Here is a 27985-nt window from a genome sequence, read left to right on the forward strand (position 1 = left end):
ACCCTGTGTCTTTCATACAGAGGTGCTTGCTACAAAATATCACAAAATTAAAAGTAGAATTGTGAGGTTCCGTGGTGTAATGGTGAACACTCTGGACTCTGAAAATTAAAAGTAGGAATAAAGCAGAAATCGGCTACAGCAGTCATAAACTTCAGTGCTCTGGCTGGTGCTGACTGCTGGCTAGAAAGGCTCCTCCATAGACAGCTCTCTGCACTCACCTGGTGACCAGAGAAAACACAGGCATCCACTCTCTCTCCTCCCAGAATCCCAAATGTCATAAACACGGGCAAATGAGCACCTTGACTCTCACTGCTTCTGTTGATAGCACTGGTCTCACACTTGAGGATCTGACTCAAAATACAGGGGTTAGCAGCTCAGCACCCCAGCTCACACCTCCACTGCTAGCCCCCAACCAGACCCAGCCATCCCCTAGAGGATCAGGTTGGCTTCCTCCCTGGTCTGTTTCAAGTCCCCTCAGCACAACCCCTACCCTCACCCCATCTGCTGTTAGAAGGGATCTTACAAAGGCATCCCCTGCTCAAGCAAGTTCAGGGCCAAGTCCCAGACCCTCAGGAACGTGCACACGTTTAAGGTTCCACTTCTCCCAACATCATCTCCTCCCCTCAGCCCCTCACCTGATTTCCCAGCCCCTCAAACGCACATTTTTTACAGACTTCTACCCTGGTCCAGCTAGAGAGAACTGTGAACAACTCTGCCCTTTCCATGGCTCATTTTGTTGGAAAAGAAACCCAGGCTCAGGGACTGCATGACCTGCTAAAAGCGCTAGGAGTTGCGGCAGAGAAGCAGGACTAAGAGCGCCACGCCAGCCCTCCACGGACACTGCCCTCTGCATCCTTTCGGGTGGAGCAGGTGGGCAGCAAGTGTGGAGATACCAGAAGGGGCTGGGTGCCACTGCCCACCCCCGTGGATTCCTCTGCTTGCTAGTCAGCTGGGTGTTGGGCCAGGCCTGATGTCCATCCAGGTGGGTTCCTGCTTTCAGTGCTGCGCAGTGAGCAGGGTGAGGACCCCCACCTCGGCTCCAGAATCTGCCAGTGTTTCAGGGAATGGGGTGGGCATGTGCAGGACTGCAGGGCAAGTGCAGGGCAAGAGGAGAAAAGTTTTCATTTCTTCCTTGTTTATAAACTGCCCAAGGGCAGGTAGGGTCAGCCAGTTGGGGATGCAGCAGGAGGAGGTCCAGGAGGCCTGGGTGGGCATGCTGTGACTAGTCTTAAAGCAAAACAGGAGAGAGGTGGTGTGTTTTAGACAACGGAGGACACACAGTGTGAGGGAAGAAGGAAGTTAATGGAAATGTGACTATGAAAAAGTAGCTTTTCGGGAAACCACAGGCAGAGTCAAAGCTAATATAAACCATTCAGCAGATTTTATTAACCAAACAAAGCCTCCTGAGACGGGCCACAAGCTGGGAAAAGATGACCACACCCACCCAGCCAGCTTCCCCCACCTCCAGCTGTTTCCAGGCCTAGGACTGGAGCCCTGCTGAGACCTTGTCCCACATCTAGGACCCTCTAGGGCCTCTGGGCAGACAAGTAGCAAGGGTTTCTGCCAGGAATACCTAGAGGATGTCCAGCTGGGTGCTTCTCCACTCTCAGCCTGTTTCCTCAAATGTGGAATCCCAACCCCTGGCCAGTTTGCATCCCAGGGAGCCGAGAAGAGATCCCAGGAGGGGAGTGGTTTGTACACTGAAGGCCTGGAACAGGGGACTGGAGGAGGAAGGCCCAGAGCCCAAGCTTTCAAGACAGGCCTGGTTCCAAGCACCTGTCATCCTTCCCAGGGAGAAGGCCTGATGTTTGAATTCCCCATTCTCTTCTGAATGCCAGGAAGCACTTGAGTGTGCCCCTTGGAAGACAAACCCATAACCAGGCCTGTCCGAGCCTAGCCACCCCCACGCTCCCCAGAGGCTCAGACCAGGATCAGTCTGTCCCTAAGGCCCTCTGAGGCCTCTGCCCAAACCACAGGACTGCCCAGACCCCAGAGCAAACTCAGACAGCAAACTCAGAAGCTCTGGCCTCAGTTCGTGTCCACTGTGTGCTCTCAGCAGGCCACAGTGCAGCCCACTGCAAGGAGCTCTGTCTACAAGCTGTGGCCACAAATGCCACAGTGGGTCAGCTCACTCCCACCGAGGCTCCTGGGATCTGGTCCTGTCCTTGCCACACTTGGGACTGGGGCTTCAGGGACTCCCCTGCAGGAAGGCAGTGCCCCTCAGTGACTGGCTACACATCCTAATGCCACTGTCACCTCAGAGCAGTTGGCCAAGGGAATAAGCTGAAGACATGGAGGTTTCCCTTTCTTATAAAAATCTTTAATAAAAATAGGTTTCTGCAGAACAGGTTATAAAACAGGAGTAGCAAACTCAAATTCCTGCCACCCAGGCAAGAGCAAGTGGAGCAGGTGGAGCGGGGCTCATGGAGAGCCCAGAGCAGCGCCCGACACAGAGGGACCTGGTCATTGACCTGTGGGGTGCATGTTCAGGGCTGACATATCATCTACCTTTTTTTTTTTTGGGGGGGGACAGAGTCTCACTCTGTCGCCAGGCTGGAGTGCAGTGGCACGATCTCAGCTCACTTCAACCTCTACCTCTCGCGTTCAAGCGATTCTCCTGCCTCAGCCTCCCAAGTACCTGGGACCATAGGTGCCCGCCACCACGCTCAGCATTAGAATAATTTTTTTGTATTTTTAGTAGAGATGGGGTTTCACCATGTTGGCTAGGATGGTCTCGATCTTTTGACCTCGTGATCCGCCTGCCTCGGCCTCCTAAAGTGCTGGAATTACAGGCGTGAGCCACCACGTGTGGCCACATCATCTCATTTTTCAAGAGAAGATTTGTCTTTTAGAAAATTTGCATTTTTTAAAAATTATACTTTGGTCTGCAAAAAATTGCATTTTTAAATGTTTGCCACTGATTGATTCTTCTCTCCTCAAAATCACAATGCAAGGCAAAATCAGACAGTTGCAGCCAGTTCGCAACCTGTTGTATACACTCCACAATAAAAATAAATGGATCCACACAGTAGCAAAATATGTGTACAAAACCTACCAGGAAGACCAGGGACAGACCCCTACCGTCGAGTCAGCACGAGATAAGGAGAGGGAAGGAAGGCTGAGAATGGGGCTCAGCACTAGCCTGCCTGTCTGCATCCCTGGGTCCTGAGGTACCACTGGGGGATGGAAGAACTTCAAGGAGAGCCCCAGCTGGGTCCTAATACCCCAGGAGCCTTCTGGCTTCTTCACTTTGGGCCTGCAGAGTCTCGCTTGCATACTTCTGGAGGAGTTCCATTTTCTTTCTTCGCACCAGTGCCTCCTCAATCTGTGGAAATTAAGAGTGCAGGGCTCACTCCTCAGCAAAGCCCTCCAACCCTTGCCAGACCCAGCTAGGAGGAAGTCTCTGAGGGAGAAGTCCATGAGGAGACTGATTTAAATACCCAGAATAGTCTCCAAGAGCCATAAGTCCCTCCCATTGGAAACATTTGAACAACAGAATGGCCTAGGGCAGAGGGTCCTGCCTTTTTTGGACCCCACACCCTGAGCACAATGACAGGTGTCATGTGGTCAGGACCCTGAGCTGCCCTGATGCGTAGGAAGGACAACGAAAACCCACTGCAGTGCTCTGTGCAATCTGCTTTGGAGAAGCCCCTGGCGCCCAGGCAGCTCTTAGCTGTGGTCCTACCTCTTGCTGCGAGGGAACGGGGACGTGAGCAATGAACTTCTGCTGTCCGTCATCCCCTCCTTTCTCCTGGCTGCCTTCCTCATCCGACTACAAACAGAACAAGCGAAAGTCCATCAGCAGGCGCCCAGCTAGATAAATGCTGGCAACTCTATAAAACACATTATTTAAAAGAAAAAAAACTATTTAAAAGAAAACTATTTAAAAGAAAAAACTGCAACTATTTAAAAGAAAACTATTTAAAAGAAAAAACTGCAACTATTTAAAAGAAAAAAAAAAAAAAGAAAGTTCTATACTTATAGAAAGACAATTGAGCCACAAGATTAAGTTAAAAAAACCACAGAACATGGTGTACATTACGCTACCTTTTGTCTAAGGAGGAAATAAGAATAGAAACTACTGATGGCAGTGAGAACAAGGTAGATGAGGAACAGGGAGAGAAAAGAGAATCTTCGTGGAATATCTTTATATACTTTTTCATTTTTGAACTTTGTGAATGTTATCACTATTTTTAAAAATTTAAATGTAAAATAATGCACCATGTATAAAAAAATAATCAACTCAGAGGTTGCCTATGAATCAATACAAATTTCTAATAACAAAGAAAACAACATGGACTTGGAAAGAGAGAAAGGGTCTTGTGGCGAGTCGGAAGTCCACTGTTTGCTGGGCTCTGCCAGACATGTGCACGACCCGTTCCCTGACTGGTTCCCAGTGGGGGTGGCTTGAAAAGCCTCTTGAGGAACCTCTCTCATCCATTGCTGGCACTTGGAGAAACTGGTTGTATCTAACACTAAACACACACTTACCCTGATCTGGTGGTTCCACTCCTCAGCATGTACTCAAGAGAAACACTGCACGGGAACAAGAAAATTCCCAGCAACCCTATCTGCCAAAACCCCAAGCTGGACACAACACAAATACCTACAAACATCAGACACAAAAGAGTACACATGACTCCACATATGTAAAGTTCAGACACAAGTGAAACATATGGGTCATGAGAGGTCAGGAGGGTGACCCCTGAGGCAGTAGTGAGCTTCTGGCGTTGTGGTCCTGTTCTGTTTCTTCACTGGTATTTGCTATGTGTGTGTGTGTTCACCCTATGAAAGTCCAGTGACCTACACATTTAGCAGGTGTGTACTTTTCTGTATATGGAACAACACTCAGCAGTGAAAAGGAATGAACTATTGAACTCAACAACCAGAGGGATGGCAAGGGTGTCATGCTGAGTGTCAAGGCCATCTCGAAAGGTGACCCACAGCATGATCCCATTTATAAAACATTCTGAAATGACAAAATCAGAGATGGTTGGGGTTCAGCTAGGGCAAGAGATGGTGAGGACAGGGAGGTGTGAACTGTGAAGGGGTGGCACCAGGGATCTTTGTGGTAAGGGGACAGTTCCCAGGCTGGAGTGCGGTGGTATAATCACAGCTCACTGCAATCTCAACACCCTGAGCTCAAGCAATTCTCACACCTCAGCCTCCTGAGGAGCTGGGACTATAGGCATGTCCAACCACACCCAGCTAATTGTTTTTATTTTTGGTAGAAACAGGGCCTCATTGTGTTGCCAGACTGGTCTCGAACTCCTGCGTTCAAGCAATCCTCCTACCTCAGCCTCCCAAAGTATTAGGATTACAGGCGTGACTACCACCCCTGGCCAGTTCTGTATCTGGATTGTCATGATGGCCACATGGATCTCCACACATGGAGACAAATGACACAGAACTTTACATATTCATGATACCAACGTCAACCTCCTAGTTTTACTACTGTGCTAGAACTACATGAGATACAACCATTGGGGGAAATGGGTGAAGCATACACAAGATCTCTCTGCACTCTTTGCAACTTCCTGTATCTCTGTAATTATTTGAAAAGAAAAAAAAAAAATTCTGCTGTGGGTTTCCACTGCTCTTCCCCACAACGCCAGCTCCCCATCAGCCTCCACTCACACCCAGCACCCACTCTCTGCACTCTAGCACGCTGGGCTGTCCTTTGTCTCTCATACTCATCACAGGATCTCTCAGCACACGATGTGCTCCTGCTGGGGCGTATTATCTCCTCCTCCCTTGGTTAAGTTCCCTGCATCGTCCTAATCTCAGCTGAGGGGTTAGCTTCCCAGCAGAGCATCTGCAGGCTGTTCCTGCACCAGGCTCTATTGAGGGACTGCTGCTCACTGTCTCTCTTACTGGACTGCCTCCCCCTGGACTAACAGCTACACACCAAGCCTCTGTACCACTATGCCCCTGTACCTGGAAAGGGGCTGGCTCACAGGAGCCATGAATTAAACATCTGCTGAGAGAGCAAATGATTATTTGTACCTGGAGGAAATCCTCCTAAGGCATGCTGCCATCCTGCTTCAGACCTGCACTGAACTCCACTGGTGGCCCAGCTGAACATGAGCAGGAACATCAGGCCTGTTACATCCTGTGTGACATTGACTAAGTCACTAAACCTGAGCCTGCTTCTTCACCAGTGGCGTCTCAGCAAGCTCCTTATGTGGAACCTGAGCCATCATCCATGTGTGGGTGATCCCCTCCCCTCTCTCAGTCCAGCAAATCAGATCCACCTGGATCTGTGCAGGCAGCAAGGACTCCAAACAGAGGGCCCTGCAGAAGAGCTCTGCCTGGGAGGCAGAGATTTCAAATGCTGAGTTTTCCTTGTTTCAGAATACCTCCTTTAATGCAGTGAAGTTTTGGTAATGTTTCATAGAAAAAATAAAAGGTGTAGGACAGACAGATACGTTAAGATTACTTACATGGTGGCTCTAATAAAAAGTAGTAACTAAGATATATAATGAGTGTTTCCTACAGATCAGAAAATATGCAAAAGGTCTGAAAACATGCAAGGATTCCCCAACCATGACCCTCTGGGTTTGTTTCCATCTGTAAGATGGGGTGTTAGGGCCAGACGCAATGGTTCACGTCTGTCATCCCAGCACTTTGGGAGGCCAAGGCGGGCGGATCACGAGGTCAGGAGTTCGAGACCAGCCTGGCCAATATGGTGAAACCCTGTCTCTATTAAATATACAAAAATTAGCCGGGCATGGTGGCACTCGTCTGTAGTCCCAGCTACTCAGGAGGCTGAGGCAGAAGAATTGCTTGAACCCAGAAGGCAGAGGTTGCAGTGAGCTAAGATCAGGCCACTGCACTCCAGCCTGGGTGACAGAGCAAGACTACGTCTCAAAAAAAATTAAAAAGATGGGGGTGTTAGACTACAGAAAAGCGACTGGCACTGCCACGTGAACAGAAGTGATGAGGTCATGGGCTAAAGCTCATGGCTTCCTCTGTGTTTATCAATCTAATTACAGGGTATGCAGGAGGGCCTGTCTCTAAGAAGGAAGGAAGGAAGCCCTTGTGTAAAGCATGGCCAGCAGGGCACTCTCATGGCTGCTGCCTCCTGAAACCCTCCTGTAATCTCACGAGTGTTTTCACAGCCATCCTGCAGGCGAGCAAGCTGGGCTGTGAACCCTGACTCTGTGTTTTGGAGCCAAGCTTCCTCCCTGCCATACTTCATGGCTTGGAGCAGATGGCAGTGAGTGCCAGAGGGGACCAACCCCAATACCTCCTCCTCCGTGACTGCATAGATGTTGATCTCTTCCTCCTCTTCCTCCTCCTCTTCCTTTTCTCCTCTTGCCAGCCGAGCCTCTCTCTCTGCTTTCCACTTTTCCACTAACTCGGCTCTGACTGAACACAAGAGAGGGTAGGTGCTATTTATTTCAGTCTCTAAATGAGCTTTCAACACTATGCAGGGAAAGGCCAACACTATGCAGGCAAAGTCTAGACATCCCTTCTAGAAAGGGACACCCTTCATTCTGCCCCCATGAGTGGAAATGGATGTGAGGCATGGTAGTCCTACAACAGCTCTGGCTTTCAGTCACTTCAAAGCAGATTTTTAAGGAACATTCCCAAATCCTCCCCAGTTCCACAACCTGAGTGGCTTTCCAACATGTCCACATGAAAACAGAGAAGGCAGGGGCAGAGCATGCTAGAAATCAGCTCCAGCTCCAGACCACTTGCTTCTAAAGTCCTGGCTTGATGTGTCACATGGGCACTGGTATTAGCACGAATCCAGATGGTGACCTCCTAGCAGACAGGGACTGGTCAGACTTGGCTCTCATGGCTTCCCCAACCTTTATCTCTGGCCCACACAGCCTTGACTGCCTCACAGGGATCAGGGAATTAACAGACCATCACACCTGAAGACCATTAGCAACAAAGAAAACTCCCTTCTGGCATAAAGCACTATTGAAAATCCTGTTTTCAAAGGAGACAACAGAAAACAGATGCCATCTATTCTAAAATAAAATGCCCAGAGACCTACGTTTCTTTTCATATTCCTGTTCCAAAGGCACAATAACACCATCATCTTCATCTAGGTAACCATAGTACTCAAAATCGATTGCCTTCATGAGCTCAGCACGTGTCTTTCTGGGAGGAGGAAGAGCTATAAGAAACAGAAACAGAGCTGAGTTTCCAAGTCACAATCACACTCCAGCAAAGCTGTCTCCTGATGCAACGCTACACAGCCACGTGGCACGTATGTTCATGAAAATACCGCGTAGGCGCGGTGGCTCGCGCCTATAATCCCAGCACTTTGGGAGGCTAAGGCAGGTGGCTCACGAGGTCAGGAGTTCGAGACCAGCCTGACCAACATGGTGAAACCTCGTCTCTACTAAAAATACAAAAATTCGCCAGGTGTGGTGGTGCGCGCCTGTAATCCCAGCTACTCAGGCTGAGGCAGGAGAATCGCTTGAACCTGGGAGGCAGAGTTTGCAGTGAGCCGAGATCACACCACTGCACTCTAGCCTGGACAACAAAGCAAGACTCCATCATAAAAAAAGAAAATACCATGGATAGGCACTTTTCTATACTATTCATGGGATTATTTAAGTGGTAGAGCCCTTTTTAAATTCAGTACTTGGACCCATTAGTCCATTTAAAAGCAACCTACCTAATTAAAAAACAAAACCAAGCTCGGCACGGTGGCTCATGCCTGTAATCCCAGCACTTTGGGAGGCCGAGACAAGAGAATCATGAAGTCAGCAGTTCGAAACCAGTGTGGCCAACATGTTGAAACCCCATCTCTACTAAAAATACAAAAATCAGTCAGGCATGGTGGTGAGCCCCTTTAATCCCAGCTACTCCAGAGGCTGAGGCAGGAGAATCACTTGAACCCAGGAGGCGGAGGTTGCCGTGAGCAAAGACCGTGCCATTGCACTCCAGCCTGGGCGACAGAGCCAGACTCCGTCTCAAAAAAAAAAAAAAAAAAGAAGAAAAAAAAAGAAATCCAGGCTAGTTGCAGTGCAAACATAAGATAGCAAAAAGCTTCATGGACAGAAATATGCATCACATTATTATTTATGTAAGACAGAAAACTTGGAAATAACCTAGGATTGTAAATTGCAGAATATGTATGGGATGGGATATCCTGCAGCCCCTGTAATGCTAATTCACAAAGTATTTTAATAACACAGGAACTGTCATAATGTTTAATGAAAAAGCATGACAAGAAACATAAGCAAATAAAAAAGACAAAAGAAACTATAAACAAACAAAAAAGATAGATGAGAAAGCCCTAAAGAAGATACTTTCAGACTAGGACTATTATCCAGAATATTCAAGTAATTCTTTTTTTTTTTTTGAATGGAATTTCACTCTTGTTGTCCAGGCTGGAGTGCAATGGCATGATCTCGGCTCACTACAACCTCTGCCTCCAGGTTCAAGTGATTCTCCTGTCTCAGCCTCCCAAGTAGCTGGGATTACAGGCACCCACCACCACACCCAGCTAATTTTTGTATTTTTAGGAGAGATGGATTTCACTTGTTAGCCAGGCAAGTCTCAAACTCCTGACCTCAGGTGATCTGCCCGCTTAGGTTTCCCAAAGTGCTAAGATTATAGGTGTGAGACACCACGCCCGGCCAAGTAATTATTGAAAATGAAAAAGAAAATGACAACCAACCAGATTAGTCAAAGAATAAAAGCTGGCCAGGCGCAGTGGCTCATGCCTGTAATCCCAGCATTTTGGGAGGCCGAGGCAGGTAGATCACCTGAGGTCAGGAGTTCAAGACCAGACTGGCCAACATGGCAAAACCCTGTCTCTATTAAAAATACAAAAATTAGCCAGGCGTGTTGCCAGATGCCTATAATCCCAAGCTACTGAGGAGGCTGAGGTAGGAGAAACACTTCAACCCAGGAAGCGGAGCTGGCAGTGAGTCGAGATCGCACCACTGCACTCTAGCCAGGGCCACAGCGTAAGAGTCCATCTCAAAAAAAAAAAAAAAAAAGGAAAGAAAAAAAAAACTGGAAAGTAAAGGTCTGCAATGGAGGAATTGTTATGTCAGGTATCGTTAATCCATACCATGATACTCTTTAATCCTTCACATCCACTAACAGAGTTCTAAGTACATTTGTGGGAGGATACTAATGGCTATCACAACACAACAGTTATGAAAGAGCCACTGTCCTTTGGCAGGCCTCTATCTATCACCCCACTGTTGGTAACAGCAACTCTGCCCACCCCTCTGCCACTCTTGGGCCACGTCATGTAAGTGGTGGTCATCATGCTGGCTGGAGCCAGGAGACAGTGCAGGTTGAAGCCTGGCTGGCTCAGAGTACTGCATTCCTCCTGGCCACAGGGGTTGGTATATGGATGATGGCATTATAATCCAATCAAAACCAACTACACTCAGTCTGGGGATTTTGCTTGAGCTGCTTGGGAGAAAAATCTGTTGCTGAGAGAACAAGACCTAAGTCGATGACAGATGACTGCCACAAGTGGAAAGCCAGGCAGAGAAAGAAGTTTACACAGTGGAAGTCAAAACTGCAACACAAAGAAATGTGAGCTACATTCAGCCATGCCTGAAGGCAAACTATCCTGAGATTTCCTTGGGGTTAAGTCATCTGTCACTTATACTGATGAAATAAGCATGTAACTGCCTGGAAACGGGACTAGAAGAAGGCTGAGTGCAGGGGTTCATGCTTGTAATCCCAATGCTTTGAGAGCCCGAGGCAGGAGGCCTGCTCGAGGCAAGGAGTTCAAGAATTACTAGACAACATAGTGAGACCCCCATCTCTACAGAAATTTTAAAAAATGTCAGGGGTGGTGATACATGCCTGTACTCCTAACTACTCAAGAGGCTGAGGCAGAAGGATGCCTTGAGCCCTGGAGTTCAAGGCTGCAATGAGCTATGATTGCACCACTGTCTTCCACAGCCTGGGTGACAGAACAAGGTCTTGTCTTTGAGATGGAGTCTTGCTCTGTCACCCAGGCTGGAGTACAGTGGTGCAATCTCGGCTCACTGCAACCTCTGCCTCCCGGGTTCAAGTAATTCTCCTGCCTCAGCCTCCCAAGTAGCTGGGATTACAGGCATGCACCACCATGCCTGGCTAATTTTGTATTTTCTTCTTTTTTTTAAAGACAGAGTCATGCAATGGCGTGATCTCAGCTCACTGCAAGCTCCACCTCCTGGGTTCACGCCATTCTCCTGCCTCAGCCTCCCGAATAGCTGGGATTACAGGTGCCGGCCACCATGACCAGCTAATTTTTCGTATTTTTTTTTTAGCAGAGACGGGGTTTCACTGTGTTAGCCGGGATGGTCTTGATCTCCTCACCTTGTGATCCGCCCACCTCGGCCTCCCAAAGTGCTGGGATTACAGGCGTAGCCACCACGCCCGGCCTGATTTTGTATTTTCAGCAGAGATGCGGTTTCACCATGTTGGTCAGGCTGGCCTTGAACTCCTGACCTCATGTGATCCACCGTCCTCGGCCTCCCAAAGTGCTGGGATTACAGGTGTAAGCCACCATCATTATTATCAGTTACCTCTAGGAGGGGCACTGGGATGAGGGTAGAGGTAAGAGGACTTTAACTCTATCTGTACTATTTGAATTATAACCGGTAAAACTGACTTAAGCATTTTCTTTCTAAAACAAAAATCTTTTAAAGAGATGACAAAAAAGGAAAAATAAATTTAAAAATCCAAAAATCTATGACTGGAATAAGCAAAAATACATGTAGAAAAATGTAAATGCAAAAAACCTAACATATAGAGCATAATCACAAAGTAGGAGCCGCCCCAGTATAATCCTTTAGAAACTGGAATGAACAGCCAGGTGAGGTGGGCAGATCACAACATCAAGAGTTCAAGACCGGCTAGAAGCAGTGGTTCACGCCTATAATCCCAGCACTTTGGGAGGCTGAGGCGGATGGATCACTAGGTCAGGAGATCGAGACCATCTTGGCTAACATGGTGAAAGCCCGTCTCTACTAAAAAATACAAAAACTTTGCCAGGTGTGGTGGCGGGCACCTGTAGTCCCAGCTACTCGGGAGGCTGATGCAGGAGAATGGCGTGAACCTGGGAAGTGGAGCTTGCAGCAGTGATGTGAGATTGCGTCACTGCACTCCAACCTGGACAACAGAGCAAGACTCCATCTCAAAAAAAAAAAAAAAAAAAAAAAAAAGAGCTCGAGACCACCCTGGCCAACATAGTGAAATCTCATCTCTACTAAAAATACAAATTAGTACCAGGCACGGTGGCTCACGCCTGTAATCCCAGCACTTTGGGAGGCCAAGGCGAGCGGATCACGAGGTCAGGAAATCGAGACCATTCTGGCTAACACAGTGAAACCCCGTCTCTACTAAAAATACAAAAAAAGAAAAAGAAAAAGAAAAAAAATTAGCTGGGCCTGGTGTCAGATGCCTGTAGTCGGGAGGCTGAGGCAAGAGAATGGCGTGAACCTGGGAGGCAGAGCTTGCAGTGAACTGAGATTGGGCCACAAACCCGGGAGGCAGAGGTTGCAGTGAGCCAAGATCGCACCACTACACTCCAGTCTGTGCAACAGAGCAAGACTCTGTCTCACCAAAAAAATAAACAAATAAAAATAAATAAATAAATAGAAAGAAAGAAACTGGAGGGAACAATGTCCTAATATATTAACAATCATCACATATGAGGTGTGAAAATGTAAGTGGTCTTTTTCTGATTTTCTGTATTTTATAATTTACTTTTTTGGTTTAAGATGGAGTCTTGCTCTGCTGCCCAGGCTGGAGTGCAGTGGCACAATCTCGGCTCACTGCAACCTCTGCCTCCCAGGTTCAAGCGATTCTCCTGCCTCAGCCTCCTGAGTAGCTGGGATTACAGGTGCCTGCCACTACACCCAGCTAATTTTTTTTTTTTGTATTTTTAGTAGAGACAGGGTTTCACCATGTTGGCCAGGCTGGTCTGGAACTCCCGACCTCGTGATTCTCCCGCCTTGGCCTCCCAAAGTGCTGGGATTACAACCATGAGCCACTGTACCTGGCTATAACTTCTCTGCAGTAAAAAATATATTGCTTCATAATTAATGGCACAATATTTAAACTCTGAATTATTTTTAAGTGATGGTAGCAACCTATACAAAACTAGTTTTGGAATAATGAATTTTAAAATAAGCAGGGTTTAATAAAAGTAGAACGATATTTAAAAAAAAAAAATAGAAAAACCAACTAAAAGGAGACACAACAAAACGCTAATAATGGTGAGAATACTGGCATCATTCTTCTCTGCCTCTCATACTTTTTCCTATGAAGTGCTGACTACCTTTCTAAAACACAAAATTAAAACAGACTAAAACTCCAGACTAACAGCTTCAAATTATATTCTGGAGGTTTGGCTGAAAGGAGGAGGAGAGGTGGAGGTGCTCTACTGGATTCACACAAAGCAGCTCCACTTTTCTCCTTTTTTTTTTTTTTTTTTTGAGATGGACTTTCACTCTTGTTGTCCAGGCTGTAGTGCAATTTTGTGATCTCGGCTCACCGCAACCTCCACCCCCGAGATTCAAGTGATTCTCCTGTCTGAGCCTCCTGAGCAGCTGGGATTACAGGCATGCACCACCATGCCCAGCTAATTTTGTAAGTTTAGTAGAGATGGGGTTTCACCATGTTGGCCAGGCTGGTCTCAAACTCCTTACACCTCGGCCTCCCAAAGTGCTGGGATTATAGGCACGAGCCACAGCACCCGGTCTCGCTTTTTTCCATTTTTACATATTAGGGTTTGGCCCAAGATTTTATTTGTTCATTGGTTATCATTTTTTCAACTAATAAGTAACTGAAACATGAACCGGATTCAATGAACTTCAGAACCTGCCCCAATCATTCTGGGAAACTTCAAATAAGGAAACTCCTTGTCCAGACTGACAGATTAGCACCTGCCAAAGGCAGAATCCTGCACCAGCCAATCCTGGGCGCACTTTCCAGCCCCAGTTGTATGTCATGGGCCTATGATTCCATCCCAGCTCTTAAGAATTCTCAGTTGAAATCTGGGAACAATAATTCCTACATTATAAGGCTGTTATGCAACTAAGAAAAAAAAGTAAGAGCAGTTAGCATATAGCATATCTACTCCTATGATTATTACCAACGAAAGGCTAAAACTGTCACAAACTTAGTTACTTACGTTCTTTTTCAAACAGCTCTCTAACACCAGGCAAATCTTTTGCAGCTCCAAAGTACTTGTAACCTCGGTTTCCTGGGACTTCTTTTCCTTCATGATCCAGCATTTTAGGACCAACTTTCTTATTGGGAAGAAAAAAGATAAAATGGATCTGTTAGTTAGTTATTATTTATTTATTTATTTGAGGTAGAGTCTCGCTCTGTTGCCCATTTACTTATTTGAGGTGGAGTCTCGCTCTGTTGCCCAGGCTGGAGTGCAGTAGCACAATCTCGCTGCAACCTCCGCCTCCCAGGTTCAAGTGATTCTCCTGTCTCAGCCTCCTGAGTAGCTGGGATTACAGGTGCATGCCACCACGCCTGGCTAATTTTTGTATTTTTAGTAGAGATGGGGTTTCACCATGTTGGCCAGGATGGTCTCGATCTCCTGACCTAGTGATCCGCCCTCCTAGGCCTCCCAAAGTGCTGGGATTACAGGCATGGGCCACTGTGTCTGGCGAATCTTATCTTTAAACCCACTATTTCCATGTTTGCAAATATATTTTAAGATAATAGCTGGATGTAGTGGCTCACATCTGTAATCCTAGCACTTTGGGAGGCCAAGGTAGGCGGATCACTTCAGCTTAGGAGTTCAAGACCAGCCTGGGCAACATGGCAAAACCCTGTCTCTACTATACAAAAATTAGCTAGGTGTGGTGATACATGCCTGTAATCCCAGCTACTCAGGAGGCTGGGGCAGGAAGAATTGCTTGAACCTGGGAGGTGGAGATTGCAGTGAGCCAAGATCATGCCACTGCACTCCAGCCTAGGCGACAGAGAGAGACTCTGTCTCAAATATAAAATAAATAAATAAAAAACACTTATGGGCTGGGTACGGTGGCTCACACCTGTAATCCCAGCACTCTGGGAGACCGAGGCGGGAAGATCACTTGAGGCCAGGAGTTCACAACCAGCCTGGGCAACATGGTGAAACCTTGTCTCTACAAAAAAATGCAAAAACTAGCCAGGCATGGTGACATATGCCTATCGTGCCACTGCATTCCAGCCTGGGTGACAGAGCGAGACCCTGTCTCAAAAAAACTAAATAAAAATAGGCCAGGCGCGGTGGCTCATGCCTGTAATCCTAGCACTTTGGGAGGCTGAGGCAGGTGGATCACGAGGTCAGGAGATGGAGACCATCCTGGCTAACACGGGGAAACCCCATCTCTACTATAAATACAAAAAATTAGCCGGGCGTGGTGGCGGGTGCCTGTGGTCCCAGCTACTCAGGAGGCTGAGGCAGGAGAATGGCATGAACCCAGGAGGCAGAGCTTGCAGTGAGCCGAGATTGCGCCACTGCACTCCAGCCTGGGTGACACAGTGAGACTCTGTCTCAAAAAAATTAAATTAAATTAAATTAAAATAAAATAAAATAAAATAAAATAAATAAAATAAAAAACACGATGTTAAGTGACAAAACCTTTAAAAAGATTACCAACAACCTATATGACAATCAGTAGAAAACAAATGAAATACATCCAGAGGATACAACTATATCTATTAAAACTGATGATTTGCCAGGTATGGTGGCTCACATCTGTAATCCCTGCACTTTGGGACACCAAGGCAGGCAGATTACCTGAGGTCAGGAGTTCAAAACCAGCCTGGCCAACATGGTAAAACCCCATCTCTACTAAAAATACAAAAATTAGCAAGGTGTGGTGGTGCACATCTGTAATCCCAGCTCCTTGGGAGGCTGGAGCACAGGAATCACTTGAACCTGGGAGGCGGAGGTTGCAGTGAGCTGGGATCACATACCACTGCACTGCAGCCTGGACAACAGAGTGAGACTCTGTCTCAAAAAAAAAAAAAGATGATTTGACAACTACATGTAGTATGTGACCCTGGACCAGGTCCTGTATTGCAGGGGAAATGCTACCAAGGACATTATTGGGAAAATTGATGAAATGCCACATGGATTCAATTATTGTAGCCAGGTTAAATTTCTTAAACTTGATAGCTCTACCATGGTTATATAAGAGAATATTCTTCTTCTTAGGAAATACACATATATTAAAGAGTAAAGAAGCATGATGTATTTTAACCTACCTTTCAAATGCTTCACAAAAAATAAATCTCAAGGTACATAAAGAAAATAAAGCAAATACAAGCAAAATGTTAAATACTGGTAAATCTGTAAAAAGGGTATATAAAAGTTCTAAAGTTCTGTATATTTCTGCAATGTTCTTTGAATTAAAAAATATTTTTAAAAAGTATACAATTTGGTTGAGCACAGCGGCTCACGCCTGTAATCCCAGCACTTTCGGAGGCTGAGGCAGGATGACTGACTAACTCCAGGAGCTTGAGATCAGCCTGGGCAATATAATGGGACACCATTTCTACAAAAAATTTAAAAATTAGCTGGGCATGGCCAGGCATAGTGGCTCATGCCTGTAATCCCAGCACTTTGGGAGGCCAAGGCAGGTGGATCACCTGAGATCAGGAGATCGAGACCAGCCTGGCCAACATGGTGAAACCCTGTTTCTAATAAAAATACAAAAATTAGCCGGGTGTGGTGGTGGGCACCTGTAGTCCCAGCTACTCTGGAGGCTGAGGCATGAGAATCGCTTGAACCCAGGAGGGGGAGGTTGCAGTGAGCCGAAATCACACCCCTGCACTCCAGCCTGGGTAACAGAGCAAGACTCCGTCTCAAAAAAAAAAAAAAAAAAAAAAAAAAATTAGCTAAGCATGGTGGCACACACCGTCATCTCAGCTGCTCGGGAGGCTGAGGTAAAAGGATCACTTGCACTTGGAGTCAAGGCTGAAGTGAGCCATGATCGTGCCACTGCACTCCAGCCTGGGGTAACAGAGTAAGATCCTGTCTCAAAAACTAAAAGGCTGGGTGCAGTGGCTCACACCTGTAATTCCAGCACTTTGGGAGACCAACATGGGCAGATCACCAGAGATCAGGAGTTCGAGACCAGCCTGGCCAACATGGTCAAACCCCAACTCTACTAAAATACAAAAATTAGCCAGGTATGGTGGCACACACCTGTAATCTCAGCTGCTCCAGAGCCTGGGGCATGAGAATTGCTTGAACCCAGGAGGCAGAGGTTGCAGTGAGCCAAGATCACACCACTGCACTCCAGCCTGGGTGACAAGGTGAGACTCCATCTCAAAAAAAAAAAAAACTAAAATAAAACAATTTAATATACTTATCGATTATATGATTATCTGACATGAAGGTGTATTCCTTATACAGTTTAGAGAATAAAGCATGTAGTGAGAATATTAATGAATTTCTATAATGTATACACTAATATGTATTGTTTATATTTTATAATTTTTATATTTATATTTTTTCTCTACACGAAAATATGTACTTGTTTATATAATCAAAGCTATCATTTTGAAAAGAGAAACAAAACCTAGAACCAAAATTGGACATATAGTGAGTATGGTTTCAATTATGACATTCATACAAAAACAACGGAAGGAAAAAAAAAGATAAACAGCATATTCAAGTAGCTGCGCTTATGTAATGGGATTGTGACTGAGTGTTGTTCTGCTTCTTTGTACTTTTCTGAACTTAGTGATAATATATTACTTTTATATGTGGAAAATAAAAACAAAATTATTAAGTATTTAAAGTCTCTGGAAGAAAATATAAAAATATTAATTTTCATATATTTATATTGAATTTATGTTGAATTTGGGTGGTGGAACTTAGCATTTCATATATTAATTTTTTCATACATCTGAGACCACTTTTCTAGGTGGATTAATGAGCTGCTTTTAAGCAGCCTCACAGGAAAAATAAAATCTCCACCACACAACTGCTGAAGAGGTCAGGCAAGTGCTCACTCTGGCAGGACATATTCTAAAATCAGAATGATACGGAGAGAAGATTGGCATATAAAAATAAGAAACAACAAAAATAAAATAAATGAAAAGAAAAAAAGAAGTTAGGCAAGACATCCAAGAGAAGAGAAGGCTCCTAGTGCAGTGCCCAGACACAAAAGGGGCTTCAGAAATGGGAGTGTCTTTCCTCTTCTGCAATGGGAAGGCTGAATGCTCCATTTGTATGTACTAGGGTGAGAATTATGGTTATGTGTTAAGACTTTCTCAAAGGTGAAAAGATCAACACGTAGAAAAACTGCATGTGTTTCTTATATAACATGTTATAGTCCATTGATTAGATACTGTTGTTTCCAGTGATCTGAGGTACGTCTCATCACAAAAGTGTGAAATAATTAGGCTCTGGGGCAGGAGTTTTCAAAACCAAGACCCATTAGTGCGTCATGAAATCAGTTATGCAGGTCACAAACATCAATTTTTTAAAAACCAAAATAGAACAGAATAAAAAATATCAAAGTATACCACACTACTGTTTTTTCAGCACCATTGTGTGCTGGCTTGTGATTGTGTGTGTGTGTGTGTGTGTGTGTTTTACAATGGGCCATGTTCTTAAAAGTTTGAAAGCTATGTTTCTAGAGTATTGCACTTACAGAAGTCCAAAAAAAGGACAGAATGGAGTGTCTCTATGGCTCTCAGATAACAAAGCCAACAAATGGCTGTCTCCAGTTCCTAAGGTGCTCAAATAATGGGAGGAACCATTGTCATTTTATCTTTTTTTTTTTTTTTTGAGACAGCATCTTGCTCTGGCACCCAGGCTGAGGTGAGTGGCATGATGACAGCTCCCTGCAGCCTCCACCTCCCAGGCTCAAGCGACCCTCCCACCTCATCCTTCTGGGACTATAAGCATCTGCTACCATGCCTAGCTAATGTTTAAATATTTTGTAGATTAAGGGTCCCACAACGTTGCCTAGGCTGGTCTCAAACTCCGGTGCTCAAGTGGTCGTCCTGACTCAGCCTCCCAAAGTGCTAGGATTACAGGCGTGAGCCACTGCACCCAGCGAAGAACCATAGTCTTTTCTTTCTTTTTTTTGGTGGGGGGGGAAGGAGTCTTACTCTGTCGCCCAGGCTGGAGTGCAGTAGTGATCTTGGCTCACTGCAACCTCTGTCTTCCAGGTTCGAGTGATTCTCCTGCCTCAGCCTCCCAAGTAGCTGGGATTACAGGCATGCATCACCACACACAACTAATTTTTGTATTTTTAGAAGAGATGGGCTTTTGCCATATTGGCCAGGCTGGTCTTGAACTCCTGACCTCAAGTGATCTGCCGCTACCGCACCCGGGCTCACGGTCATTTTAAACACAAGGCCCAGAGATGAAGCAGCTTACACAAGGCCTTCTGGCTAGTACATACAGATGCCCTGTCCGCTGTGATGCAGGTGCTGTGAAGTCTTCCAGCATCATCCTACCCACCTGTTCACAGGTTTCCCGTATCAAGGGACTACTATGGCAGGAATGGGCTGGGAACTGCTGGGGGTGGAAAACTAGATGGGACCCGCCACTGGGGCTGCCATGTACTCACTCCATAATCAGGACCACCCAGCTCCTTTATCCGGACCTCCCAGTGTCCTTTCTCCCTTAGCAGCTTGTTAATTTCATCATTCAGGTCACGAATTCGAAATTCACCTAAACCAGCTAGAAAACAAAAAGGTTAACAATATAATTCCATAAAAATTGTCAACACCTCCAACACTTACACTCAATATCATACCCTTAAAATCAATGTCAACATCTACAAAGGTACACTACATAAAAATACTCATCTAAATTGATAAGAAAAATCACCCAAATAAATGAAAGGACAAGAATTATAAAGAGTTTCCACTAGCGTAAGAAAAAAAAAAAAAATCCTTGAAACTAATTTCATCCTCACTAGCAACCAAAAAAATACAAACTACCCTGAAACAACCCAGCAGTTCCATTTATACAGCTACTGAAATAACAAGCTCTTGAGAGAGAGGGGGAAACAGCAACCAAGGTCAGCAAAGACACAATGAGGCTGGGATGGGCACCCAGGGCTGGCAGCATTCTATGATGGTTTAGCCTTTTCAGGAAAGCAATGTATTGCTATATGGGAAACATTTCTGGCAAGGACTATAGGGCTAAGAATTAAGCCTAAGGGATTAATTGAAAGGGATGTGCACAACAAATTTCACTGCGGTGCAGCTGGGGCATCACACCATAGAGAAGGTGGGAAAATGGTTAATGAACCCTAATATGTTGAAATGAAACATCATGTAACTGTTGGAAGGGACAATTTGCACACAGTGTAGACACAGCAAGGCCTTTATGAGGTAATGCTGGATGACAACAGCAAGTCCAGAAGGGCTCTTACACCTGGGTTACAGCTAAGACTGATGCTCTAGAAGATGGGCATGAGAGGACTTCTAGGGGTGATGGATACTGCTTGTGGACGTGGTGGCTTTCATGGGTATAAAAATCTGCTGTAATTCATCCAACTCTACATTAAAAATGGAGGAATTTTGTTTTATGTAATTTTTGCTGGATAAAGTCCATTTTTTAAAAAAAGTCAAACAGGTGGGCGCAGTGGCTCACGCCTGTAATCCCAGCACTTTGGGAGGCCAAGGCAGGCGGATCACGAGGTCAGGAGATCCTGATCATCTGGCTAACACAGTGAAACCCTGTCTCTGCTAAAAATACAAAAAATTAGCAGGGCATGGTGGCGGGCGCCTATAGTCCCAGCTACTCGGGAGGCTGAGACAGGAGAATGGCGTGAACCTGGGAGGTGGAGCTTGCAGTGAGCCGAGATCGTGCCACTGCACTCCAGCCTGGGCGATGAGCAAGACTCCACCTCAAAAAAAAAAAAAAAAAAAAAAAAGTCAAACAGGTCGGGTGCAGTGGCTCACGCCTGTAATCCCAGCACTCTGGGAAGCCGAGGTGGGTGGACTGCTTGAGCTCAGGAGTTCAAGCCAGCCTGGGCAACATAGTGAAATCCCATCTCCACCAAAAATACGAAAAATTAACTGGGTGTGGTGGCACATGCCTGTGGTTCCAGCTACTTGGGAGACTGAGGTAGGAGAATCACTTGAGCCCAGGAGGTGGAGACTGCAGTGAGCTGTGATAGCACCACTGCACTCCAGCCTAGGTGACAGAGTGAGACCTTGACTCAAAAAAAAAAGTCAAGTAAAAAGAAGACACTGTAACTGGGTGCGGTAGCTCACACCTGTAATCCCAGCCTTCTGGGAGGCACAGGAGGATAGATCACTTGAGGTCAGGAGTTCGAGACCAGCCTTGGCCAACATGGGGAGTCCTTGTTTCTACTAAAAATACAAAAATTAGCCGGAAGTGGTGGTGCACGCTTGTAATCCCAGCTACTGAGGAAGCTTGAGGCAGGAGAATTGCTTGAGCCTGGAAGACAGAGGTTGCATTGAGCCAAGATCACGCCACTGCACTCCAGCCGGGGCGACAGGGCAAGATTGCCTCAAAATAAATAAATAAATAAAAATTTAAAAAAAAAAACACACATTTTAGAACCTCCCACTCCCATGTTCTGTTCTGTTAAGAAAGAAAAAGATCTGCCACCACCATGGTGAGACTTTCTAGTGCTAAAGACACAGAGAACTCAAAGCAGCCCAATCATCTGCCCAATCATCTGAGGGCCTCAACCAAAGCAAAGGGAGAGGATTCCAGAAGCCTCTCCCAAAGCAAAGCCAAGACATCTTGGAGAAAACAAGAATCACACATTTTATGTTTTTTCATTGACTTTCCAAAATCTATATATAAAAACATTACTTTTTGGTACATAATGAGTTTTCACAAATGCATATAATCATGTAATCATGACCACAATTAAGACACAGAAAGTTCCATGGCCCCAAAACATTCCCTTATGTGCCATTATAGTCACCCCCTCCCCTCACCCAACTTTTGGCCACCAGTAAACATAATGTATTTTGTTCCTATAATTTTGCTTTTCCAGAACATCATATAAATGGGATCATAAACTATACAGCATTTTGAGTTTTGTTTCTTTCACTCAGCATTATGCTCAAAAGCAGGCTTTTGAGATTCATCCATATATTTTAATTTTATTTATTTACTTTGATTATTATTATCATTTACAAAGATGAGGCCTTACTATGTTGCCCAGGCTGGTCCCCAACTCCTGGGCTCAAAGTGATCCTCCCACCTTGGTCTCTCAAAGTGCTGGGAATTATAGGCATGAGCCACAGTGCCTAGTCTATATGTTTGTTTTTACTACTGAGTATTATTTTATTGTATAGACACACCTCAGTTGGTTTATCCATTCACCAGAAGGACCTTTGGGTTGCTTCCAGTTTGGGGACTACTATAAACATTATGTATGAGTTTTTGTGTAACAGAAAAGGATTACATTTCTCTTGGAGAAATATCTAGGAATGGAATTGCTGGATCATAGGTTAAGTGTATGTTTAACTTTATAAGAAACCACCAAAACCCATTTTAAAGTAGCTGTTCCATTTTGCCTCCTCACTACCAGTGCATGTGAGTTCATTACTTCACATACTCACCAGCACTTGGCATTGTCACTATTTCTTTAAGTCATTCTATTAAGTGTGTAGTATCCCACTGTTGTTTTAATCTGCATTTCCTTTATGACTTTTATGTTAAATACATGAAAAGATGCTCATTTGCCTCTACATTTTTTTTTTTTTTTGAGACAGTCTCGCTCTGTTGCCCAGGCTGGAGTGCAGTGGTACAATCTCAGCTCACTGCAACCTCTGCCTCTCAGGTTCAAGCTATCCTCATGCCTCAGCCTCCCAAGCAGTTGGTATTACAGACGTGAGCCACCACACCCAGCTAATTTTTGTATTTTTAGTAGAGACAGGGTTTTGCCATCTTGGCCAGGCTAGTCTCAAACTCCTGGCCTCAAGTGATCCATCCATCTCGGCCTCCCAAAGTGTTGGGATTACAGGCGTGAGCCACCGTGCCGAGCCTACATATTTTCTTTGGTAAAGTATCTGTTCAAAATTTTGCCCACTTCTTAAAACAAATTATATTTTCTTTTTTTTTTTTTTTTTTTTTTTTGAGACGGAGTCTCGCTCTGTGCCCCAGGCTGGAGTGCAATGGCGCAATCTTGGCTCACTGCAAACTCCACCTCCCGGGTTCACGCCATTCTCCTTGCCTCAGCCTCCTGAGTAGCTGGACTACAGGCGCCTGCCACCACGCCCGGCTAATTTTTTGTATTTTTGGTAGAGACAGGGTTTCACCGTGTTAGCCAGGATGGTCTCGATCTCCTGACCTCGTGATCCACCCGTCTCGGCCTCCCAAAGTGCTGGGATTACAGGCTTGAGCCACCGCGCCCGGCATATTTTCTTTTTTTCTTTTTTTTTTTTGAGATGGAGTCTCACTCTGTCACCCAGGGTGGAGTGCAGTGGCACGATCTCTGCTCACTGCAAGCTCTGCCTCCTGAGATCACGCCACTTCCCACCTCAGCTTCCCGAGTAGCTGGGACTACAGGCGCCCGCCACCAAGTCCAGCTAATTTTTTTTGTATTTTCAGTAGAGACGGGGTCTCCCCGTGTTAGCCAGATGGTCTCAATCTCCTGACCTTGTGATCCACTCGCCTCAGCCTCCCAAAGTGCTGGGATTACAGGTGTGAGCCACCGCGCCCCGCCGCAAATTATATTTTCTTATTGATCAATTTTTAAGAGTTATTTGTCATCCCTTTCTCCACTGAATTGTTTTCATAACTTTGTCAAAAGTCAATTGACCAAGCCAGACATAGTGGCTCATGCCTGTAATCCCAACACTTTGGGAGACACAGATGGGAAGACTGCTCAAGTCCAGCCTGGGCAACAAGAGCCCATCTTTACAAAAAATTAAAAAATTAGCCAGGCAGGGCTGGGCGCAGTGGCTCACACCTGTAATCCCAGCACTCTGGTAGGCCAAGGCGGGCAGATCACATGAAGTTGGCAGTTCGGGACCAGTCTGACAAACATGGAGAAACCCTATCTCTACTAAAAATACAAACAATTAGCTGGGCATGGTGACGTGTGCCTGTAATCCCAGCTACTTGGGAGGCTGAGGCAGGAGAATCGCTTGAAGCCAGAAGGTGGAGGTTGCAGTGAGCTGAGATCACGCCACTGCACTCCAGCCTGGGCAACAAGAACGAAACTCCATCTCAAAAAAAAAAAAAATTAGCCAGGCCTGCCAGGCACAGCAGCTCACACCTGTAATCCCAGCACTTTGGGAGGCCAAGGTGTGCAGATCAGGTCAGGAGATGGAGACCATCCTGGCTAACACAGTGAAACCCCGTCTCCACTTAAAAAAAAAAAAAAAAAAAAAAAAAAAAAAAATATATATATATATATATATATATACACACACACACAAAAAAAAATCTGCCATGCATGGTGGCATGCATTTGTAGTCCCAGCTACTCGGGAGGCTGAGGCAGGAGAATCGCTTAAACCCTGGAGGCAGAGCTTGCAGTGAGCCGAGATTGTGCCACTGCACTCCAGCCTGGGCAACAGAGCAAGACTCCATCTCAAAAAAAAAAAAAGAAAGAAAAAAATTAGCCAGGCATGGTGGCATGCATTTGTAGTCCCAGCTACTCAGGAGGCTGAAGCAGGAGAATCGCTTAAACCCTGGAGGCAGAGCTTGCAGTGAGCCGAGATCGTGCCACTGCACTCCAGCCTGGGCAACACAGCAAGACTCCATCTCAAAAAAAAAAAAGAAAGAAAAAAATTAGCCAGGCATGGTGGCATGCATCTGCAGTCTCAGCTACATGAGAGGTTGAGGCAAAAGGATCACTTGAGCCCAGGAGGTGGATGCTGCAGTGAGCTATGACTGCACCACTGGACTCCAGCCTGGGTGACACAGAAAGGCTCTGTCTCTATTGAAAAAAAAAAAAAAAAAGTCAACTGACCATTTATGTGTGGCTCTATTTCTGGACTTCTACTGGACTTCTAACTCTGTTTCCTTGGTCTATGTGCCCTATCCTTTCACCAATACCACATTACCTGGAAGCTGGAGCTTTCTATTACATCTTGAAATCAGGTGGAATGAATGCTCCAATTTTGTTCCTTTTCAAAATAGTTTTGGCTATTGTAGTTCGCCTTTCCAATTAAATTTCAGACACAGAATATCAATCTAAACAAAAAATCCTGTTAGAATTTTGATTGTGATATATTTGAAGACAGAAAGAATCAACATCTTTACTGTGTTAAGTCTTCTCACACAAGAGCACAGTATATTTCTCCATTCATTCAGGTCTTCTTTGGTTTCTTTAATCATTGCATCCTAGTTTTCAGCATACAGATCCTGACTGTATTTTGTTAGATTTATACCTAAGTATGGCCAGGTGCGGTGGCTCATGCCTGTAATCCCAGGGAGGCCGAGGCAGGTGGATCACAAGGTCAGGAGATCCAGACCATTCTGGCTAACACGGTGAAACCTTGTCTCTACTATAAATACAAAAAATTAGCTGGGCATGGTGGCGGGCACCTGTAGTCCCAGCTACTCGAGAGGCTGAGGCAGGAGAATGGCGTGAACCTGGGAGATAGAGCTTGCAGTGAGCTGCACTCCAGCCTGGGGGACAGAGTGAGACTCCATCTCAAAATAATAATAATAATAATTTTTTAAAAATGTTGTATTTCCAGCTGTTCAATGTTAGTATATAAAAATATAACTTTGAAGCTGAGCATGGTAGCTCACACCTGTAATCCCAGCACTTTGGGAGGCTGAAGCAGGCAGATCAATTGAGCCCAGAAGTTCCAGACCAGCCTAGCCAACATGGTGAAACCCTGTCTCTACTAAAAATACAAAAATCAGCCAGGTATGGCGGTGGATGCCTGTAGTCCCAGTTACTCGAGAGGCTGAGGCAGAATAGCTTGAACCTGGGACGCAGAGGTTGCAGTGAGCCGAGACTGGGCCACTGCACTCCAGCATGGGAGACAGAGCAAGACTCTGTCTCAAAAAAAAAAAAAAAAAATTATATATATATGTGTATGTGTGTATGTGTGTGTATATATATATAATTCTGTATACTGAACTTCTTTTCTGTGAACTTGATAAACTCACTTATCCATTTTAGAATTCTTTCTGTAGGTTCCTTGGGATTTTCTACATACAAAATTATGTAAGATTTTAGGCTGGGCGTGGTGGCTTATGCCTGTAATCCCAGTACTTTGAGAGGCAGAGGCAGGCAGATCACCTGAGGTTGGGAGTTCGAGACCAGGCTGACCAACATGGCGAAACGCCATCTCTACTAAAAATACAAAAATTAGCCAGGCATTGTGGCACATGCCTGTAGGCCCAGCTACTCAGGAGGCTGAGGCAGGAGAATTGCTTGAACCCAGGGGGCAGAGGTTGCAGTGAGCTGAGACTACGCCACTGCACTCCAGCCTGGGTGACAGAGCGAAACTCCATCTCAAATAACAAAGAAAATTATATAGGATTTTCTACATTACAATAAAGACAGTTTTATTTATTACTTTCTAAATTTACAGTTTATTTTTATTACTTTTCTTTACCTTATGCCTTTTATTTCCTTTTCTAACTTTACTGTACTAGCTAGGATTTCCAGCATCATGCTGAATATAGTGGTGAGAATGGATGTCTTTGCCTTATTCCTGATCTTAGGAGGAAAGCATTCAATCCTTCACCATTAAATAGTTTAGACTATGGGTTTCTTATTAGAAGACTTTAGCAGGGCTGGGTGTGGTGGCTCATGCCTATAATCCCAGCACTTAGGGAGGCCAAGGTGGGTGGATCACCTGAGGTTGGGAATTCGAGACCAGCCTTGCCAACATGGTGAAACCCTGTCTCTACTGAAAATACAAAAATTAGCTAGGCGTGGCGGCTGGCGCCTGTACTCCCAGCTACTCGGGAGGCTGAGGCAAGAGAATCAATTGAACCTGAGAGGCGGAGGTTACATTGAGCTGAGTTTGCACCACTGCGCTCCGGCATGGGTGACAAGAGCAAAACACCACCTCAGAAAAAAAAAAGAAAAAAAAAAAAGAAGTGCTTTATCAAGGTAAAGTTTCCTTTTATTCCCAGTTTGCTGAGTTCTTATCATGAATAAATGTCTAATTTTGTCAAATACTTTTTCTGCATCTACTTAGATCATCATACAGTTTTTCTTCTTTAGAATGACATGGTGAATTAACTTATTTTTGAATGTTGAATCAACTATGGTTTTCCAGAATAAATCCTACTTAGTTGTGATGTATTATCCTGTTTATACATTGCTAGGTTTGATATGCTAATATTTCATTAAAGATTTTGCCTATATTCATAGGAAATATTGGTCAGTAGTTATTTCCCATATCTTTTTCTGATTTTAGCATGAGGGTAACACTGATAATAAATATTCATAAAATGAATTCTAATGATACTAATACTGAAATTCATAAAATGAGTTAAAAAGTGTTCCCTCTTCTTCCATTTTCTTGAGGAAACTATGTAGAGTTGGTATTATTTCTTCCTTAAATATTTAGTAGAACTGCCGGGCGCGGTGGCTCAAGCCTGTAATCCCAGCACTTTGGGAGGCCGAGACGGGCGGATCACGAGGTCAGGAGATCGAGACCATCCTGGCTAATACGGTGAAACCCCGTCTCTACTAAAAACACAAAAAACTAGCCGGGCGAGGTGGCGGGCGCCTGTAGTCCCGGCTACTCGGGAGGCTGAGGCAGGAGAATGGCGTAAACCCGGGAGGCGGAGCTTGCAGTGAGCTGAAATCCGGCCACTGCACTCCAGCCCGGGCGACAGAGCAAGACTCCGTCTCAAAAAAAAAAAAAAAAAAAAAAAAATATTTAGTAGAACTGACCAGTGAAGCCATCTGGGCCTGGAATTTTCTTTGTAGAAAGTTATTTAGAAACGAATTCAATTTCTTTCCATCTTTTTTCTATTTTTTTTTGAGATGGACTGTCACTCTGTCACCCAGGCTGGAATGCAGTGGCCCAATCTTGGCTCACTGCAACCTCTGTCTCCTGGGTTAAAGTGATTCTCCTGTCACAGCCTCCCAAGTAGCTGGGAT

General features: G+C 45.2%; 1 protein-coding gene across 2 annotated transcripts in view; it reads right to left on the bottom strand.

Moving 5' to 3' along the window:
* Positions 1-1359: 1359 nt before the first annotated feature.
* The window catches only part of ISY1 (ISY1 splicing factor homolog), a 34471-nt gene continuing 7845 nt past the window's right edge, over positions 1360-27985 (bottom strand). The window contains exons 6-11 of one of the 2 annotated variants that reach the window (XM_007985404.3): positions 19527-19639; positions 14120-14237; positions 8009-8131; positions 7250-7371; positions 3686-3772; positions 1360-3325 (exon numbers count right to left, since the gene is read on the bottom strand). In XM_007985404.3, the coding sequence (XP_007983595.1) occupies positions 3218-3325; positions 3686-3772; positions 7250-7371; positions 8009-8131; positions 14120-14237; positions 19527-19639 (671 nt within the window). In that variant the 3' untranslated portion in view covers positions 1360-3217. The remainder of the gene's footprint in view (positions 3326-3685; positions 3773-7249; positions 7372-8008; positions 8132-14119; positions 14238-19526; positions 19640-27985) is intronic. The other variant, XM_073009814.1, reaches the window with a different exon arrangement.

This window comes from Chlorocebus sabaeus, chromosome 22 (genome assembly GCF_047675955.1).
Source record: "Chlorocebus sabaeus isolate Y175 chromosome 22, mChlSab1.0.hap1, whole genome shotgun sequence".
In the NCBI taxonomy this organism is placed as follows: Eukaryota; Metazoa; Chordata; class Mammalia; order Primates; family Cercopithecidae; genus Chlorocebus; species Chlorocebus sabaeus.